Source organism: Hordeum vulgare, chromosome 2H (assembly GCF_904849725.1).
Source record: "Hordeum vulgare subsp. vulgare chromosome 2H, MorexV3_pseudomolecules_assembly, whole genome shotgun sequence".
In the NCBI taxonomy this organism is placed as follows: domain Eukaryota; kingdom Viridiplantae; phylum Streptophyta; class Magnoliopsida; order Poales; family Poaceae; genus Hordeum; species Hordeum vulgare.
Genome location: NC_058519.1, coordinates 664377655 through 664398321, shown reverse-complemented (window position 1 = coordinate 664398321; position 20667 = coordinate 664377655). Strand labels below are relative to the sequence as shown.

General features: G+C 45.6%; 1 protein-coding gene and 1 pseudogene across 1 annotated transcript; both read right to left on the bottom strand.

Annotated features, from left to right (window-relative positions):
- Positions 1 to 7064: 7064 nt before the first annotated feature.
- On the bottom strand, positions 7065 to 9829 carry LOC123431372 (fatty acyl-CoA reductase 1-like). Its single transcript, XM_045115178.1, has 9 exons — positions 9739 to 9829; positions 9489 to 9592; positions 9072 to 9277; positions 8875 to 8975; positions 8542 to 8743; positions 8240 to 8404; positions 7963 to 8044; positions 7425 to 7807; positions 7065 to 7269 (listed from the first exon to the last, which is right to left on the bottom strand). The coding sequence occupies exons 1-9, from the start codon at positions 9827 to 9829 to the stop codon at positions 7065 to 7067; spliced, it is 1539 nt and encodes a 512-aa protein (XP_044971113.1).
- Positions 9830 to 16159: 6330 nt separating this feature from the next.
- LOC123428982 lies at positions 16160 to 20242 on the bottom strand (annotated as a pseudogene).
- Positions 20243 to 20667: the final 425 nt, after the last annotated feature.

The following is a 20667-nucleotide window of genomic DNA, read 5'->3' as shown; positions in this document are numbered from 1 at the left end:
TTCGGAGTTACCGGGAATGTACCGGGAATGACGAATGGGTTCCGGGAGTTCACCGGGGGGGCAACCCACCCCGGGGAAGCCCATAGGCCTTGAGGGTGGCACACCAGCCCTTAGTGGGCTGGTGGGACAGCCCAAAAGGGCTCTATGCGCCAAGAAAAGAAAATCAAGAGAAAAGAAAAAAAAGGAGGAGGTGGGAAGGAAGGGGGACTCCCTCCCACCAAACCAAGTCCAACTCGGTTTGGGGGGGGAGTCCTCCCCCCTTGGACTCGGCCGACCCCCTTGGGGCTCCTTGAGCCCCAAGGCAAGGTCCCCTCCCTCCCACCGATATATACGGAGGTTTTAGGGCTGATTTGAGACGACTTTTCCACGGCAGCCCGACCACATACCTCCACGGTTTTTCCTCTAGATCGCGTTTCTGCGGAGCTCGGGCGGAGCCCTGCTGAGACAAGGTCATCACCAACCTCCGGAGCACCGTCACGCTGCCGGAGAACTCTTCTACCTCTCCGTCTCTCTTGTTGGATCAAGAAGGCCGAGATCATCGTCGAGCTGTACGTGTGCTGAACGCCGAGGTGCCGTCCGTTCGGTACTAGATCGTGGGACTGATCGTGGGATTGTTCGCGGGGCGGATCGAGGGACGTGAGGACGTTCCACTACATCAACCGCGTTCACTAACGCTTCTGCTGTACGATCTACAAGGGTACGTAGATCACTCATCCCCTCTCATAGATGGACATCACCATGATAGGTTTTCGTGCGCGTAGGAAAATTTTTGTTTCCCATGCGACGTTCCCCAACATGGGTTTGCCAGAGACCAAGACACTTACAGAAGTCGAGAGAGAGCAAAGAAGAGGCAGCAGGATGAGGAGAATGACAAGTTCAACTAGTTGCTTGCCAGGATTAACGAGCAACAGAAGAAGATTGATGAGCTTAGAGGAGTAACGCGCCAGGAAGATCCTGCATTTCATATTACTGGCGCCCCATCTAAGCGGAAAAGCAGCGTGGCTGAATCTGAGGCCCCGCCCGACGATGCATGAAGAATGATAGAGGGTGGTCCCGGCTACCCCGTGGATGGAATCAAGGAGTCAACATCATGTGAACTCCATCAGAAATTCAAGAACATATCCATGAAGGTGGCCGTCGGACAAGCTTTACCTTCTGGCCCTGATGCACGCTGGCATGGCCGTGAGATTCCAGCTGGCTTTGCTAAAGTCGGGGTGGATGAAATCATGGCGGGGTTTCATGATATGGAGCTCGAAATAGCTGGACCCGAAGATGAGAGGACACTCGGAGAAGTACTGGGTGGAGTCATCCTATGGGACAAGAACTACATCAAGCTTCCAGGCTCGGCCCCAAGGACAACACCGCCTCCGTGTCGTCGCAGGTCACCTACACCTCCATTACCTCCAAGACCTCCACATGACGTCGGCCAGCACAACACGAGTCCATCTCGATCACCGCTGCCGGACTTGGGTCGTCCGTCTCCGCCGCCGCCCGCTCCAAATACTAAGCGGAAGCGTGCCAGCAAGAACGATCCGCCGACAATTTCTAAGCGACGGAGCCCCGCAAAGCGCAAACGGTCGCCCCTCCCAAAGGTACCTCATGCTAATATTCCTATCAGACCTTATGATCGTACCCCCGAGGAAAACGCCAGGATAGCAAAGGAACATCATGATGCGCAGATAAAAAAGAAGGAACCCGAGCCCCGCCCGGAATACACCGAGAAGCAAATAGCATTTGCAAAATATTTCACGACCCTTCCATCACAGTATGACTTACACCATAAGCCTCATGACTATATACGCACATTGCAGAAGGAAGTGAAAAAGAGCAGATCATGTGCAAGTGCAAGTGGGAGCAAATCAAGTTCAACTACAAGCAAGAAAAAATCAGACGTTCCTCAGCTTGGACAACAGGCCAAACAGTCGATCCCACCCCTCAGGGTGTTAACCGAGAATGTCCCCTCTCTGGTGCAGGGGCAAGATTTGGAATTAGCAAAGAAGTGGGCGGCTGAATGGGGTATCGCGGTTGAAGACATTCTGGCTTCCCAAGACGACAGGTTACCCAAGGCTGTGGTAGCCCCTAAGCCACAGTTTGTCATGGGAGCGCCTTTGGTCAACAAAGATAAGTTTGATGATCTCCCAACAAATATGCGTTACTTGCATACATGGTACTTAAGTGAATCAAAGAATGGGAGAATGATGATCGTGGTGAGTGTCCCACGGGAGTACTACGGCCGCCCCGAAGAAATCCATATCGACTTTGATGAACTCTTCCAGATGTACAATGGCGACGCCCTCGACAAATCGCTTATGAGTTGCTATTGTCTGTAAGTTTTTCAATTCGTTGTCTACATATAACTTGTTTAGTTATTTCAATTCATTGTCTATATATAACTTGTACTCTATTATGCAGAATGAAGATTCTGGATTGTAAAAGTAGGAACATCCTAAATATTGGGTTTATTGACCTAGATAAAATACGTATAGCGACGCTAACTGATAAACCCAAGGAGACGGAGGAAAACCTTCTAAGGTTTCTAACAGATCAAAATTTCTGTGACCACATAGTGTTTCCATACAACTTCAGGTGAGGGTCTTTACTCTGTTGTGTCCATTCACTTATAAGTGTAATTGATAAGTTACTGACACACACACACACACACACACACACACATATATATATATATATATATATATATATATACATGTGCAGCTTCCATTGGATTCTCTTGGACATTCAAATTGATAAGGGAAGAGTTGATGCCTTCGACCCATTATCGAGACCCTTGGAACAATTCTAAAGCTTGCAGGACATGCTCCAAGGGCAATTTCAATCATTCTTGCGCTCTATCGGTCTCTTTCGATGATTTTTTGATATATCAATTAATGAAAAACTTAGCAAATCATTATCCTTGTCGGGCAGGGTTTGGAAGCGGTTCAAGTGCGTGACTCCCGGTATCGAGCCTGAGAAGCTGACCTTTAGAGCGGCTCAGGTAAGTAGTAGTATGATATACTTCTATTTTCAATACATTTATGATGCTAGATTATTATTTTGATTATATATTCTCGTAAAGTGCGACCAACAGCCACGGGGGACACATCTATGCGGATACTATGTATGCGAGACCATTCGCACGTTTACCTCTGAGCACAAGGATCACAGATGCGACATAAGCAATGAACATTCACACCTCTATTTTTACCCGTCATTCTTTGTTATCATGATTGATATTCATATTCATCTCCTTTTCTTATATAGTACACGGCCATGAGGACGAAGGTCCTATCAGAGCAACACGCGATTGCTCTTGCAGAGGAGCTTGCGACCTTTCTGAGGACGGAAGCTATAGATGACAAAGGACGATTTAGTGTAGCTAGGGGCCATTACTGATGTTCGTCCATGTAATCGAATAGACGGGCTCTAGTCCCGATAATTCAGATCTCCATAAAATTGTATATATATGCTCGCTTGTAAGATAAGTTAATCTTATATATATATATGCATAATTATTTCTATTTAAATTATGTGAAAACTAATTCCCGAACACCAAACGAGGCATCACGTTAATCTCCCGAACACCTAAACCCTAAAACCCTAAAACCCAAAAATAATTTCATTCAAAAAAAAACCCAAAAATAAACAAAATCTGAAACTCTTTAGTCCCGGTCCGTGTAACGAACCGGGACTAAAGGGCCTGCCCCTGGGGCGCTACGAGGCGCCCACGTGGAGCACCTTTAGTCCCGGCTTGGAACAGGGTCGGGACTAAAGGTTATGCCTTTAGTCCCGCCCCTTTAGTCCTGGTTGGTGAACCGGGACTAAAGCCCCTTACGGGCCGGGGCTAAAGGCCCCGTCCCCACTAGTGTAGCGATTCCACACCTTTGTAATCGAGAAGTCGACACCACCAATAATAAGAAGCAGGTGATATATTTGCACACCCATTAACTTGGGAGCGAGACACCAACATAATTTTGGACCAACAGAGACTTGAGACCGATAGGAGGTTGGAGAACTTGAAGCACTTCTATATCATTTTTCTACACTATTTGAAACTCAGGGAAGACTAATGATCGCATTTTCAGTTTTAATTGTTCAAGATACATATTATTCTTCATTTCAGCTTCTGCGTCGCCCTCCTCTGCCGGCACGGGGAAAACCCTAGCCCGCGCCACCAAGCGTCCTCTCCCCATCCTCCCTCGATGTGCCATCACCAGAGGGCGTGCTGGCAAAGCCGTGCCTGCCCTAGGAAGGTGGCGGCGGGGCGGATCTCGCGGTAAGATGGCACGACGGTCCGGTGGTCCGCTAGTCGATGTTGCTCGCAGGCGGCCTCCTCCGCATGATTCCACTGGTGGTGACTCCTCCACCGCGACCTCGCCTGTCCAGGACGCGTCCTCGACCATGGCCGTCCGCCCGCCTTCTCGTTGAAGGGTTGTTGCGGCGCTGACTGCTGGTCACTGCATCATCTTGAGGGAGGCTGGATTCTGATCCTTGTTCCGGTCTTTGCTTTGTAATTCCGACCAAAGAGGCTGAGTGCGCAAATGCTTGACAGGCCCAGCCCCGGCATCAGCTGGCCGGATTGTTTTGGTGCGAGACATCAATGATATGCGTGGCCTTCGGTGTGCGACTCCTCTTTGATCTATCCATCGGCGAGTTCCAGACTTCTCTTTCGAAGGAAAACGAAGACCAGCGTATATGCTCTTTGAACACGTTGATTGCATAAGGACCGGTCGTTTACACCTGCAACATTAGCATCAATAGCTTCATCGGGTATCGTTGTACTTTTGTTCACACCTTGAGACATGTCTGCATCAAGATTTCCAAGAGATCAACACATGCGTAGAATATCATGGCGTGATTGGAGGACCTGCAAGTGGCGATGGCAAGGTCTTCGTTGCGATGGAGACTCTGCAGCTGTCCAGACTTGGCTTGCCGGAGATGATTCCATCCAGACCGGGCACAAGTTCCTGTGAGCGTGGTGGTACATGACTTTTAGTAGTAGCCTCCGCAAGGGGAGCGGCGCCATTGGAAGACTTCCTGGTTGGTGGTGCTCCTTTGAGCACCGAGTTGTGATTTCCAAGCTGAAAACCTAAGGTTTGGCCTTGATTGGTTGTGCCTGGCAATGGCCTTTTTGAAGGCATTGTTTTTGGGAACACGGTCTTTCTCCAAGGTGAAAACCTACGATATTTGATCGGGCAACAACAATGCTTGTGCATTGTTTCCTTTCTAAAGGCGTTGTTTTTGGAGAACCTTCTTTATAGTCCGGGTGTTGTCTTTGGTGATCGTTAGTGTGCTGCTATTACAGATGATTGATCATCAGAGTCTTTATTTTCTTTTTTTCTCTTTTTATTTTATTTTTTGGCTGTCTGTATCCTGGATGTTTTAGATATCTTGTTGATGCAGAGGCTAGGTGTATTTAGTATCTGCTTGATATTAATATATTTCCCTTTTAAAAAAAAGCTTCCGCTCCATGATACTTACTGCTTAGGGTTAATTGGATTCATGCCACTCCAATTTTCATGACTTGGAGAAATGCCATTACAAAAACTGAAGTTGAAAATATGCCACTACAACTTTTTCATACCTCTACATATGCCATTTTCTTCACTTAATATAATAACAACTTAAATGTGTATGCCCACCGAACTGTTACATTGCAAAATTAGATTTCTGTCACTCCATCAATTTTCGATTACCTCCGGCGTACACAGCTAGCAAGCTGACTTCCTCGGTTCTGCTCCTGACCAAACATGGACGCAGCTAGCTAGCACCGGCAAGATGCGCACATACACAGATTGATTTTGGCATTCGCACACGTACACATCAGCCTTGGCCGATCGATACTACTGCCGGCCAGAAACATAAGCACGCACGCGAGCTTCAACGGCCGGAGGTCGTAGAAGTGCGAAGAACGCAACGGGGCTGGGGACTTGGGCGTAGCCAAGAGGCGGATACAGCATGGTGAGCAAGCTCCTCCCAGGCGGTGGAATGCGGTGGCAAGCTCGTCGGGGACCACGAACGCGACGGGCAGAGACAGAAAGCTTCGATGTGGTGGAGATGCAGCTGGAGCTCAGGGAGGTCAGGGCCGATGACGGGGAGCGGACGGGCAGCACGATGTCGACGGTTGGCGGACAGAGGCGACCTGTACTTGGAGCTCTGGATGTATAAAGGTATTTACAAGCATATATGGGTAGTATATGGCTCGGTATTGTTGAGAATGGCATATGTAGAAGTATGTAAAAGTGGTAGTGGCATATTTCCAATTTCAGTTTTTGTAATGGCATTTTTCCAACTCGTGAAAGTTGCAGTGGCATGAATCCAATTAACCCTGCTTAATATGTCAAGACTAGATATCTTCAAGTGTCCACGAAATTGGTTCAGATTCTTTATTAATCCTAAATGTAGTCCCATTGTCATCTCATTGGATGGAGCAAGACACATGTGAACCATTTTTCATGTGAAGATTTGGAAAATCATAGAATAATAATTATTTGCTTATTTATTTAACATTCCAAAATTTAGGAAATCTTGGCTTGTCATAAACTCATAGTATGTTACTATACCATTGTTCGGGTACTTTGACGAACATCGTTGACAATGGTTGTAGATTGAACCACTTGTATAATTCAAGGTTTTAATATATCAAAGAATTGACTTTGTTGTAACAAAACTGCAACATTTTTTAATAGCAAAAATCAACCATGTAACTTCTACGGTAATGGTGACCCTATTGTTCAAGCATTACAAACTACTCCCTCTGTTCCTAAATATAAGTCTTTAAAGAGGTTTCATCAATGAACTACATACGGATGTATATATACATACTTTAGAGTGTAGATTCAATCATTTTGCTCCGTATGTAGACTTCTAGTGAAATATCTTAAAAGACTTATATTTTAAAACGGAGGGAGTATACAAACCCTAGTGAGAAAGAAGCCACATAGCATATATTTCCTTTTTCTTGAAGATACAAATGGAACGCTGGTTCTTGTTCTATCGTACTACGTACAGCCATGTTATCCTTTTTTCGTATTAACTATTTGAAGGGCTGGCAGGAAATACATATATATTTATTTCTCCATCTTCATAATCCCAGGGATGTGGATCCTGTAGAAGTAGTCGTCCCAATCAATGGTCTTGGGGTTAAAATTGAAGAGGCCTCCATGCTCGCTATCCATGGTGAGCCTGAGCCTGAGCCTGTTTAAGTTGATGTCGTCAAATCGCCCCTTGAATAGTGCAAAGGGCCCATACAGATCCACCAGTTGCATAGCGTGGCTGGAACAATAACATGAGACCGTTAATCTCCTATATATATATATATATATATATATATATATATATATATATATATATATATATATATATATATATATATATATATATGTAGAACCATCAAGAAGATACAAGTACCAATAGTTTTAATAACCAACCTATAATTACGAATGAGGTCGTGGTAGAGGACATTGAGGCCAAAGAGACCGCACAAGAGGATGGAGATGAGGTGTAGAAGCTCTATGGGGATGCGATACCAAAGCACCATGAAGAGGCGAAACAAGAAAATGCTTGTGATGAACCGAATCTTACGGGTGGGCACGATGCGGCCGTTAGGTCCAGCGACAGGGTGCTCCTTGAAGTACCTAAGCATAGCTTTATACAACACCGAGCATTGGACCGGGTGACTCAGTGATGTGCTGACATGGTACACTGCTGGAAAACTTGGATTGAGATGAGATTTTGATGTGTTCTCTAGTGAGTAGTAGGCATGCACCACCATCGTTGTAATCATGGCATTTACCACCATGTCGCCAGGTATCTGCATGCATAAATGTGTACCCAACCAATTGTTTGTATTCACCACAACCGTTCAAATGCATTTGTACCAGCATACTCATAATTAACGAGCTAGGGTTGATATAACAAACTCGGAGCATGACTGATATCACTAGTTGAGAGTACATGATTTTATACCACATCTGCCGTGAGGTCGGGGTCAGCGATGAACCATGTCTGGTTCTGCTTTATGTAGCGTATCAAGACCGCATGAATCGACCTGCAAATATATCACCATCACTAACATCATCATAGTCTGTATTATTATTATTACTACTAATATTATTGTTGTTGTTGTTGTTAGTATAGTACTACATTGGACAAGTATTAAATTGTACTTTTGGACTTGCACCACAATGCTCCACTTTGGATGATTGGAAAAACGAAAAGAAAAGAAAGCAAGACCAATATAAACCTCGCGCCTTCGATCCATCCAGGCAAAGGGTCCTTGTGAACGCTGGTGATAATGCTCGGACGGACGATGACAACAGGGAACTCGCCCTTGAGCAGCTGACCTATCATCATTTCCCCCATGGACTTGGTGAACACGTACGTGTTGGGCCATCCAAAGTATCGGGCCCTTCGCACAGAGTTGTCCAAGTTAACAAACTTGCAAGAAAATTAGTATCTTCCTATGATCGATATCACTTTATGTTCAAAATCTGTTGTATTTTCACTCTGAAAAACATTTGATTTTTCAACTTAGGTGAAGATCACCTGGTGAGGCCAAGGTCCTTCATGGCCTTTCTCTGGGCCTGGGGCGACGGATCCATATCACAATCGGTCTCCATCTGCTTCTTGAGCTCCCTGGCCAGATTCAGCTCGGTGTCGATGTCTAGGGGAGGCCCATTGCACAACGTCTCGCCATACCGGAACGGCCTCTCCTGCACGAGCCCTTGATTCTCACCTGCCACGTAAGCTTCACCAATCTATGGATTAATTTATTAGCTTCATAATTTATGAATTAAATATACGTTGTACATAGTAGTTTAATTTCAATCCACGAACACAAATTTTTAAATCCAATAGTAATTTGTAATGCTGACATACCAGTGGAGACGTGGAGGAGAACCTTAAGATTGGGGCACTTGTTGGCGAAGTTGCACATATGCTTCACTCCCAGCACATTCACGTCGAGAGCCACGTCATACCTGTACGCGCATATATACTTATGTCATATGCATTTTTTCTCGGACAAATAAAGCAGCTAGCTAGTAATTCGATCGTTTCAAGGAATATATATATACCTTTCGTAAAAGCTGGTGGTGGCAGCCACATTGACGATAACATCCAGCTCCTGGGGCAGCCGGAGCTCCTTTAGAGTCTCCTCATGGACACCAAAGTCCTCGAGCGTCACATCTCCAGCCAACGGGACGATCTTGTCTCTCATGAATGATTCAAACCCATCCCCGTGCTTTTGCCTTACGAGTCCGAATAACTCACTCCCTACCACCTGCATGCGCAAGCATCCTTCTCATCACATTAATTCACGAGCTTAATTAGTTCCACATGCACCAAAACTTGAAAACTAAACATAGTAAGACATTTCTGTAGTTCAATTGACGTACCAAAACTGAAAAAAAGGGACCAATAAATTAAGGAATCAGCACCAAAACTGAACAAAAGGACAATGAATCAAGTGGAGGACTACATTAGCTACGTACCTCAGTCTCCACCCGCTGCTGTGCCGCGGCAGCATCTGGTGCTCGCACCGGCAGATAGATCTTCTTCACATCAGACTGAACTCTCAGTATCTTCTCCACCAGTACTGTATATATGCACCAAGACCACTTAGACCAGGACATAATAATTAACAACTAACCACATGGCAACAGAATGTGCGTTTTGAGAATCGATGGGCGTGGCGACACAAGTTCATGTAGTAGCTTAGACATGATGCATGCATGCACGTACACTTTCCAAGAAATCCTGTTGATCCAGTGATCAGTATGCTCTTGTCCTTGAAGTATCCAGAGATCTTCTGTTCGTTCATTGTGCCAACCATGTTGCTTCTTTTCTCTCTTCTCTGTGTTTGAGTGTGTGTGTGTGGGGGGGGGGTGGGGGGGGGGGGGAGACCAGCGATCAAATGATTTGGCCTTCTGTTCGTGTGATTCCAAAGAAACTGTCGCATATCAAGTATTTATACATTGTCCATTGAGGTGTTTTGTATGGGTTGGTTGGGGGTGGGGGTGCGGTTGGGGGGAGGTTAGCAGGCTAAGTCATCATTTAAGGCTCTTGATGCTCTCTCTCTCTCTGTCCACAATTGGGCGGCTCTATTGAGATCGCCTACCCGAGCAACGCGACTCAAGGGGCCAACCCTAGCAGCCGGGGCTAGTCCGCCGCCAGTGTGCGCCGCCGATCCGGTCGGCGTAGGCGGCGGCAGGGATTTCCCTTCTCCTCGTTCGATGTCGTGCGGCGCGAGACGGCGGCTTCGGCGATGGCGTCATGCGGATCCAAGGCACGGCGGCGGCGCGGGTGGAGATTGGCTGGACGTGGTGTGTCGGTCGGCTGGACGTGGCTAGAAGATGAAGGTGGGGCTGGGCGTGGCCGGTGGCGGTGGCAGTGGCGGCGTTCAGCCCGGATCCGGTCTTGACGGTGGCGACGGCGACGGCTAACCCGGATCCGACGATGGTGGTGGCGGCGTCCCCTCCGTCGAGGATGACGGCCAGGTGGTGGGTCTTTGTGATGGCACTGGTCACGGCGGATTCTGGGATCCCGTGAACGTGCTCGTCGCAGGATCCGGTACTGGCTGCGAGTCGGGGGAGACATAGTTGCCGGCGAAAACCGAGCCGACGACGGACAATGGCGGTGTTCTGCGCCGTTACCTTGATGAAGGCTTCGTCCTGTAACTACCACTAGTGGAAAACGGGCCTTCGGCCTGGACCATTTAGTCCCGGCCTGCCTTCTGGGCCGGGACTAAAGGCCCGGCCACGTCGCCCCAATTCTCAATGCCTCCCTCGAGGCTTTAGTCCCGGCCCGTAAGGAGCATGTAGTCCCGGTTCGTGTCCCAAACCGGGACTAAAGGGCTACGCGGCGGGCAGTGGTGGTAGCAACCGTTCGTATCCCCCTTTAGTCCCGGTTGGTGGGTCAACCCGGGACTAAAGGACTAACATGTGGCCTGCCGTAGTGGTGGCGATCGTTGGTATACCTCTTTAGTCCCGGTTGGTGGCTCAACCCGGGACTAAAGGACTAACACGTGGCCTGCCGTAGTGGTGGCGACTGTTGGTATACCTCTTTAGTCCCGGTTGGTGGCTTAACCCAGGACTAAAGGCCTAACACGTGGCCTGCCATAGTGGTGGCAACCGTTTGGTATACCTCTTTAGTCCCGGTTGGTGGCTCAATCCGGGACTAAAGGCCCAAACGGTTTGCATCCCGCGTCGTTTCGGGCGATGAAAAGCACGAACCGAAGCGTACAGTCGCCATTTCTCTGTTCTTCTTCTCTCTCGTGTCGCCCTCTCTGTTCTTCTCCTCTGTTCTTCTCCTCTCTTCTCTTCTTCCCTTCTCTTCTTCCAATGGGAACTAGCTTTCGTAAGGTGCTCGCACATGGCACGACGATGCTCGATGTCGTGTACACGAACCTGAGCAACGAGGTGCCGTTTTTTCTTCAACAGTTGAAGAAAAAATGGTTTGACCACGCAGCGGATCATGAGAAGTTCTTGGGGCTTGATCTGGAGTACACGGCCGATCAATGCGGTGTTGCCGTCATCCAGCTATGCTTCCAACGCCATGTCTTGATCTTCCAATGGGCGAGGTAATTTTTGAGGCTTTCTTTGATCCAAGATAATGACATTGTAAGTTTATTTGTTTCAATCATAGTTGGTTCCCTTCAAATAGTTGTAGTGAAACAATTTTGATTAGTTGAAGGGGAGCACAATCTCATTGGAATAGTGTTCCATAATCTGAAAAATCGTATTAGAATCAACTAGTGTTTAATATGTTTCATTGGAATCATAGTTGGTTCCCTTCAAATAGTTGTAGTGAAACAATTTTGATTAGTTGAAGGGGAGCACAATCTCATTGGAATAGTGTTCCATAATCTGAAAAATCGTATTAGAATCAACTAGTGTTTAATATGTTCCATTGGAATCATAGTTGGTTCCCTTCAAATAGTTGTAGTGAAACAATTTTGATTAGTTGAAGGGGAGCACAATCTAATTGGAATAGTGTTCCATAATCTGAAAAATCGTATTAGAATCAACTAGTGTTTAATATGTTCCATTGGAATCATAGTTGGTTCCCTTCAAATAGTTGTAGTGAAACAATTTTGATTAGTTGAAGGGGAGCACAATCTCATTGGAATAGTGTTCCATAATCTGAAAAATCGTATTAGAATCAACTAGTGTTTAATATGTTCCATTGGAATCATAGTTGGTTCCCTTCAAATAGTTGTAGTGAAACAATTTTGATTAGTTGAAGGGGAACACAATCTCATTGGAATAGTGTTCCATAATCTGAAAAATCGTATTAGAATCAACTAGTGTTTAATATGTTCCATTGGAATCATAGTTGGTTCCCTTCAAATTGTTGTAGTGAAACAATTTTGATTAGTTGAAGGGGGCACAATCTCATTGGAATAGTGTTCCATAATCTGAAAAATCGTATTAGAATCAACTAGTGTTTAATATGTTCCATTGGAACCATAGTTGGTTCCCTTCAAATAGTTGTAGTGAAACAATTTTGATTAGTTGAAAGAAACACAATCTGATTGGAATAGTGTTCCATAATCTGAAAATTTTGATTGGTTCAATATGTTCCATTGAAATCATAGTTGTAGTGATACAATTTTATGCGGTGTTCTTTGATCCAAGGTTATGAAAATTGAATATAGCTAGTGATCTCTCTAGGTTCCATTGGATAGCAATATGATATGTCATAGTCATGAAAATTGCATATAGCTAGTGATCTCTCTAGGTTCCATTGGATAGCTATAGTGATCTCTCTAGGTTCCATTGCATATGTTCTATTTGAATCCTAAAGATAAGTTTCTCTTTAGTTGTAGTGAAACATGTTTCCTTATTGCAGCAGTATGTAACATTTGTTCCATTTTAATTTGTTTCTGTTGCAGGAGTGACAAGCATTGTCCAGAACTCATGGAGTTCCTTCGTAGCGGCATCACTTTTGCTTCCGTTGACATAAGGAATGACAAGCTGAAGATGAGGCACAGCTTCGGTATTGAGATACCAGCTGGTTGCCTCGTTGATCTCCAAACGATATTCAGGCGTCGACATGACAGGACTTCGATGGCTCATATGGCAGTTGCCTTGATCGACGATTCATATGCTGATATGAAGACCAGTTTCCCAAAGTATCAGCACAGACTTTGAGAGAAGGCCCCACTTGATGATATCAACATTGAGTATGCAGCAAAAGATGCATACGTTTCATACGAGTTGTACCGCAAGATTCGAGTCGTCAACTATGGCCAGCGTCACCTCGAGGAACATGGACATTCTGATTTAGATGATTCAGACGAGTAGTGTTCTTAACTTCGAACACTTGTATATATATCTATGGTAGCTATTATTATGTACTGTTTGGACTAGTATCATGTACTTCTTGGACCAATTTATATATGTCTAGTTTCTGTTTGTGCCATTATAGTTTCCAAATTTGAATGGTTTAGCCCTTTCTAACTTCATTTGCTACTTTTGAATGGTTTAGCCCTTTCTAACACATGGTATCATGCATTTCGACCACATATATATACAAAAAGTCTTCAGTTCAAATAAGTTTAAAAAAAATGAAATCCCTTTGTAAGAGATGAGTTCTGGTTCGAAACCCTGCTACTTCGACAAAGATTGTCAGTTTTGTACACGAACTGCATCCAGTTTTTGTCGTAGCCCTCTCAACTTTTTAACACATGCTATGTGGATGAAATGATGATAGCATGCCAACTTTCAACATTTTTAGACTTCATTTGTAGTGCTTTTCAATTTCAGGGTCAACTAGCTCAAAAAAATAAGTAAATGCACGAAGAATATCAAATGAAGTCAGAAATTGTTGAAATTTTGTGATGTGTCTTTGAATGGTGCATTTTGAACACACAAAAAGTATGGAGTTCAAATAAGTTCAAAAAAATGAAATCCCTTTGTAAGAGATGAGTTCAAATAAGTATGGAGTTCAAATAAGTTCAAATAAGTTCAAATAAGGCTCTTGATAAAAGGAGGAATTAAGAAACGCTAACTGGCATTTCGAATAGGCTCCTAGATCACATGCCACCCCGCTGCACTAGACCCCGCTGCACTAGACCCCGCTCCCATGTGGTGCCGCCCCGCTGCACCAGAGCGCCCCCGCCCCATTCCTCCGATTTTCCAACGTCATCTCCTTACCACCACCGCCGTCGGGGCTTGTATTTAGGTCTGGACACCATCACTTTTCAATGCCAATTTTTTTTCTACATCATTCATGAAGATGATGCGACCCCGACAACAGGCGACATTTTTTCTGGCAAACCACACAATTTGTTGCTTCCACCGACGACATGAACAAACGGTGAACGGTTTTGCTACCATGTAGAGAGGGTGGCAACGGTAGTTACAAACGGTGAACGGTAGTTACCACCTTACCGCGTCTACTTTTTGGCTGCATCCGGCGACAACGGTAGTTACAAACGGTGAACGGTTTTGCTACCATGCATGGAGAGAGGGTGGAGGCTATTTTGATGGAACTGGCACACTTTTTTGCTACGACCGGCCGACTTTTGTGTTGGTACCGGCACCCCGAGGGAGAATACATCTTTTGTGTCTTCATCGTCGGAGGTGCTGCGACCGGCGACCGTCGCCACCGAGGAGCTGCAACCAATGGGGTGCATTACTGCATACGCGGAGCTCGCAAGAAACACGACGGTGAGCACATGTAATGACGGCGGCAAGGGCGATGCCAGCGATACGCTCTGGACGGTGAGCACATGTAATGACGGCGGCAAGGGCGATGCCAGCGATACGCTCTGGACGGTGAGCACATGTAATGACGGCGGCAAGGGCGATGCCAGCGATACGCTCTGGACGGTGAGCACATGTAATGACGGCGGCAAGGGCGATGCCAGCGATACGCTCTGGACGGTGAGCACATGTAATGACGGCGGCAAGGGCGATGCCAGCGATACGCTCTGGACGGTGAGCACATGTAATGACGGCGGCAAGGGCGATGCCAGCGATACGCTCTGGACGGTGAGCACATGTAATGACGGCGGCAAGGGCGATGCCAGCGATACGCTCTGGACGGTGAGCACATGTAATGACGGCGGCAAGGGCGATGCCAGCGATACGCTCTGGACGGTGAGCACATGTAATGACGGCGGCAAGGGCGATGCCAGCGATACGCTCTGGACGGTGAGCACATGTAATGACGGCGGCAAGGGCGATGCCAGCGATACGCTCTGGACGGTGAGCACATGTAATGACGGCGGCAAGGGCGATGCCAGCGATACGCTCTGGACGGTGAGCACATGTAATGACGGCGGCAAGGGCGATGCCAGCGATACGCTCTGGACGGTGAGCACATGTAATGACGGCGGCAAGGGCGATGCCAGCGATACGCTCTGGACGGTGAGCACATGTAATGACGGCGGCAAGGGCGATGCCAGCGATACGCTCTGGACGGTGAGCACATGTAATGACGGCGGCAAGGGCGATGCCAGCGATACGCTCTGGACGGTGAGCACATGTAATGACGGCGGCAAGGGCGATGCCAGCGATACGCTCTGGACGGTGAGCACATGTAATGACGGCGGCAAGGGCGATGCCAGCGATACGCTCTGGACGGTGAGCACATGTAATGACGGCGGCAAGGGCGATGCCAGCGATACGCTCTGGACGGTGAGCACATGTAATGACGGCGGCAAGGGCGATGCCAGCGATACGCTCTGGACGGTGCTGCGAGGGCGGTCGTGTTGCTCGTCGTTGGTGGCGCAATGGGGTAGTTTCTCAGAGAAGAAGGCACATGGTGGAGATCATGCATGCGGCTCCAAATGGCTTTGGTGATCTTATGTCTGGGGCCCCACTGGCTCAAAATTGAGCAGGCCGGTGGCGCCCAGCAACTGCCCGTTACAATACAATTATAACTTAGTGTAATCATGTGTAAATAATATGACTATATTTGGAACATAAGAGGAAAAATACTATACAAGTGTACATTACACCGAGCATCACATAGCTGGTCAAAGTATCATAGGAGATGGACAATGGCAGTAAATAGCAACCCAAGTAATCTTGGTAGACCTAACTACTTAGTTGCGGGCTATCCGGAGAGCATATCACATTTATTTTATATCAGCATAAATTGTATTATGTTGCTGAAGCTTGACGGTCTTGTTGCTGCAATGTGATATTTTATATCAGCATATTTGGCGGAACCCGTGTAACATTGCAGCAGACCAGACTCTGTCCATATCTAGGACTGTGTCTCCTAACTCATGCTCGTTCCATCCCTCCAAGGCATGAACAATCCCAGCAACACGCCATGCACTCATCACCCTCCTTGGAAGCCAATTCTGAATTGGGAAGTCGATCGGTTAGAACATGTATTTTAGTTTTCACAGTTGGAGTTATCTGGGGCATTATTACCTCGCAGGAATGAACGTTCTGCAATGTTTTAGGAAGACCCATTGCTGGAGTAGTCGAGTAGGTATAGCAGTCTTTGCGTATCGTCCTGGGCGGGAACTGTGAGTATGGGATAAACCGTGTTCCTTTCGGAGCCCTCAACTGTTCAGCGACATCTAAACCTTCTCCAATTACCCACACCTGCAAAAAGTTCAGCCCTCTAATTTATTTATTTTTTGGCTTCAACCCTCTATTCTGATATCTGATTACAAATAATGTCCACTTTACCTTTGCGGTGCCAGTTGTTGATAATAAAAGATTGCCAGCTGTATCTGCTGGTATTTTGGGCTTAAGGAATTCATAATCTCGCATGTTTATCATTATGACCTGAACAGAGGAATTGCTTCTTAATACAGTAAAACAAATGATCCATGCATGTGACCAAAATGAAGTAGATCTGTATATATTTAGACGTGACCTTAACATTTTTCCTGCATAATGCTGCAGCCACAGCACGGGCCACCTTTGAAATACTTCCTGCAAGAACAATTTGATCTGTGCCATGGGGTATACTATTTGTAACAACCGCAGCAGCTAGGCTGGTACCATCCACCAGTCTCACCCTGCACTTTGGGTACTTTTGCACATAAAGTTCTCCACTTCCATTGAGGCTCAGGGCCTGTTGGGTTAAACATAGTATCCTAGTATTACTTTTTCTGTTCTACTAAACACATGTAGTTTCCTAAGCAGTACAAGCAACATACACTGCATCAAAACTAAAACCACGAAACTTACTTTTGGATCGGAGGGAGTAGTTTGAAGTTTAAAAAGTAAAGGAATATACCTGATTCAGCAGTCCAAGAGTAACAACTCTGGTCCCTTTCCTTTCAGCTTCGCAAATGGCCTTTCCAATCAGGTTGTTAATTGCTTCCTTCTCCCAGTTCAACCGATACTGCAGAAACGAAAAGGTTGTTATATGGTTATATTCCATTTACGCATCTCCAGAGTGCCTTTTATTTCTCTGTGCTAACAAGGGGTCTCGTGAGCTTGACAGAATTCTTACATGGAAATTGTATCTTGGTATGACCCATAACTGGATACTAAGATTCTTCATGACATTCCTCTCAACTGTGAACCAAGAACCATACACCCATGTGAGGACCATGGAGGTCCATGACACAGGCCACATGATCCATAGTTGCCACATTGAAGTATAAGGCTTGGAGGCATATTGGGCGAACCCGGGCCTTATGTGATAGATGGACTGCAAGTCCGTAAGATGGGTAAGGTAAACCACATCTACTTCTTTCTCTTTATCTTTCAGTGAGTTTTCATACAGCTTGTCTGATGCCTTGTCCATAGTGTTGTATATGTAGTCATAGAATGGCATGAAAAGAGAGTAGTTTGTCCGGAATTGAGTATGGTGAAGAGAATGGAACCTAAGACGTTGAAGTTTATATTACATAGTGAATCATAAAGAGTTGCAGAATAAAATTAAGAATAACAGGCCATGCCTTGTTCGCTTAGGTTAGAATAGAAAAAGAGAAGAACCCAGTTATTGGCTCAAGTAGAGGAAACACTTACGATGGTGTGTACATGAGATACTTGAGAAGGGGTATGCATTTGAAGAGCCAATGAGGGACCAACTCGAAGTTGCAGTGGCCCATGTTGTTCATGAAGTCAATGTAAGTCATATAAATAAAGAATGGGACAATGGAAGCAGTTCCACTCAGTTCGCAGATGGTCATTGGGATTGCGAATAGAACTTGATATGCCAGGACCTCAGCGAATGGATGGATAACGGCTGAATGAACATAGCAAAAAGATGATTAATTAAACGTACACACATGCAACCCAGATAATTTATTAGGCTGGTTGTAATGGATAGTAGTATCATATACTATCATGCATATGATACTAGTGTATGATACCACATTCGTAATGCATTGTATCATATAGTAGTATTATAGGTTGGTTCATTTATTGCCATGCAAGACACATATAGTAGCACATAATTTAATATGATACGGTGTCATAATATGATATTCAACTCTCTTTTTCTTCATTTAATTCTATACCACCTCATCAAAATTGCTTAGTTGGCATGCATGATACTACCTATGATACTTCCATTACGGGCAACCTTCAGTATTGCTGACTTTTACTCATGGAAAAATTTCAAAGGATTTCAATCCTACCAATCAAACGACCATCGTAGGAAAAAATCCTAAGTATCCAAATCCTCCAAAAATCCAATGAAATTCCTTTGTATCAAAGGAGCCCTAGGTGTTGGTTTGCAGACTGAACAGCTCTGCATCAAGACTGAAGGTACTAGTACTTCTATTTAACTAAAAAGGTCAAGGTTCTAACATATGCACACATAGTGTTACTTCACTAGCCATTAATTTATTTTAAATTTTATAGAAATATTCTCTTGCGCATATAGTTAATCTTTGTCCTTGGCCGTACTATTTTACAAATGTTTGTTAGCTCCCACTTGAATGTTCTAATATTGTTCAAAAAGAAACGGGTAACAGGTTGGACATTTAATTAATGCTTACCGAACTTTTGGATTTAATTCTAAAGAACGCAGCAAGGCAATAATAACTAATCCAGAAATCAAATATGACACTGAAATTTAATATTTTCATTTGGTATCTTCAGGAAAGTGTTGCCTTAACTAAAGACAACCTCGCTCGATGCAACGGGCAAGAAGTAACAAGCGTAACTTTGTATTCATGCAGACAATCAAACACGAGATGGTGTAACTTTGGTATCTTTCAATGCAAATTTGGGAGCTTTAAATGACCAATCATCCAAATGGCGTCCAATTTGTCTCCACGGACAGGTGCTGCCAGCATATATATATATATATATATATATACATATATATATATATATATATATATATAAATAAATAAGGTCGACTTTATGAAATACCAAATATGTGTAGTATGCTAGTACGTACGGTTGGGAGCGTCTGTCTACCTAGAAGTGGTTTTGTGTTTCTAATGAAGGTTCGTATGTGGTAGTCACTACATCCAAAGGTGTACAAATCGTTGTTTTTTCCGACTATGATTGTCAGCATTATGTCCAAATTAAATTCTGTTATTTTATTCAAGACTTAAGAGAGAGTTTGAGAGGGACGTACATGTGACTGGCTCAGTAACGATGGAGGCATGGTGGTGCGAGTGGTAGCGTTTGTACAGAAAATGGTGGTGCAGCGCACGGTGGAACCAGTAGTAGAGGAACTCTACAGGGCCGGCGTGCAGCAGCGCCATCAGCACCGCGCCGTCCGTCCTCCACAGCGGCAGGTTTTGCGCACCTGGCATGTACATCACACCCAGGAGCATTAAGATGGCGCTCAGGATGATCTGGTCGTCCCTGCTCGCATCGCACACACACAAAGGGTTATACGTATTAGAATTAGATTCCCCTTCATTGCATGCAAAATTTATGCAGTCCATGGCAACTCCTTGGTACGAACCAGTTGTGCTCACGGTCGATCTGCTCGAACTCGATACCGCGGTTGACAATCTGCCGCTTGCCGCGCGCGTTCTGGAAACGGGACAAGGTGATCCAGGCCTGGTTGTGGAGCACCCGGAGAATAATCGCCGGGAGGATGAGGATGTAGCCCAGGTCGACCTGGCGCCACCCCTTGCTTGTCACCAGGTGCAAGGTGTGCGCCACCCACGGCGCCAGCACGATGTACTGCATGCGCATGCATATGGCCGGGATGGTCAAGCTAGCTACTTAGCTGGAGTAGTGTGAAGAACTCGTACTCCGGTGTGGTGGTGCAAAAAATATTGTGTACGTACCTTGAAGCTGCCAAGGCTCTTCCATGGCCACTCGCTGCAGAGGCCGGGGTTCGTGGCCATGGCTTTAAATCCTTTTTTCTTCTTTTGCGAATTATAGCGTCTTGGGGCCTTGGTGCTGCTCGCTTTGCTGCAAGCTTCTGTGTGGTAATTCCATCAATTTATAGACTCGGCTGGTGCGTGGGTGTAAGCACTGACTGTAGACAGGACGAAGCCAACATGCAAGCATAGGGAGGGGGGGGGGGGGCAAATTTGTTCATGGAGAGGGCAAAGTTCATATGGAGTAAAAAAATAGCTACAACAATCATTATTATAGTAGAAAAATCAATTTATTAAGGGGGGGTCTAGCTCCCCCTTGTCCCCCCCTTGAATCGTCCCTGACTGTAGATGACGTCTTGTAAAACGATTATTACAGCAAGGAAAATTGACGTCAAACGTACTAAATATAAGTCTTAATAGAAGTTTCACTACGGACTACATACGAAGCA

Coding starts and splice junctions, on each gene's coding strand:
- LOC123431372 (XM_045115178.1), bottom strand. CDS start 9,829: ATGGTTGGCACAATGAACGAACAGAAGATCTCTGGATACTTCAAGGAC. Junction 9,593..9,738: donor AACAGGATTTCTTGGAAAGT/GTACGTGCATGC, acceptor GCATATATACAG/TACTGGTGGAGAAGATACTG. Junction 7,808..7,962: donor CCGACCTCACGGCAGATGTG/GTATAAAATCAT, acceptor TTATGCATGCAG/ATACCTGGCGACATGGTGGT.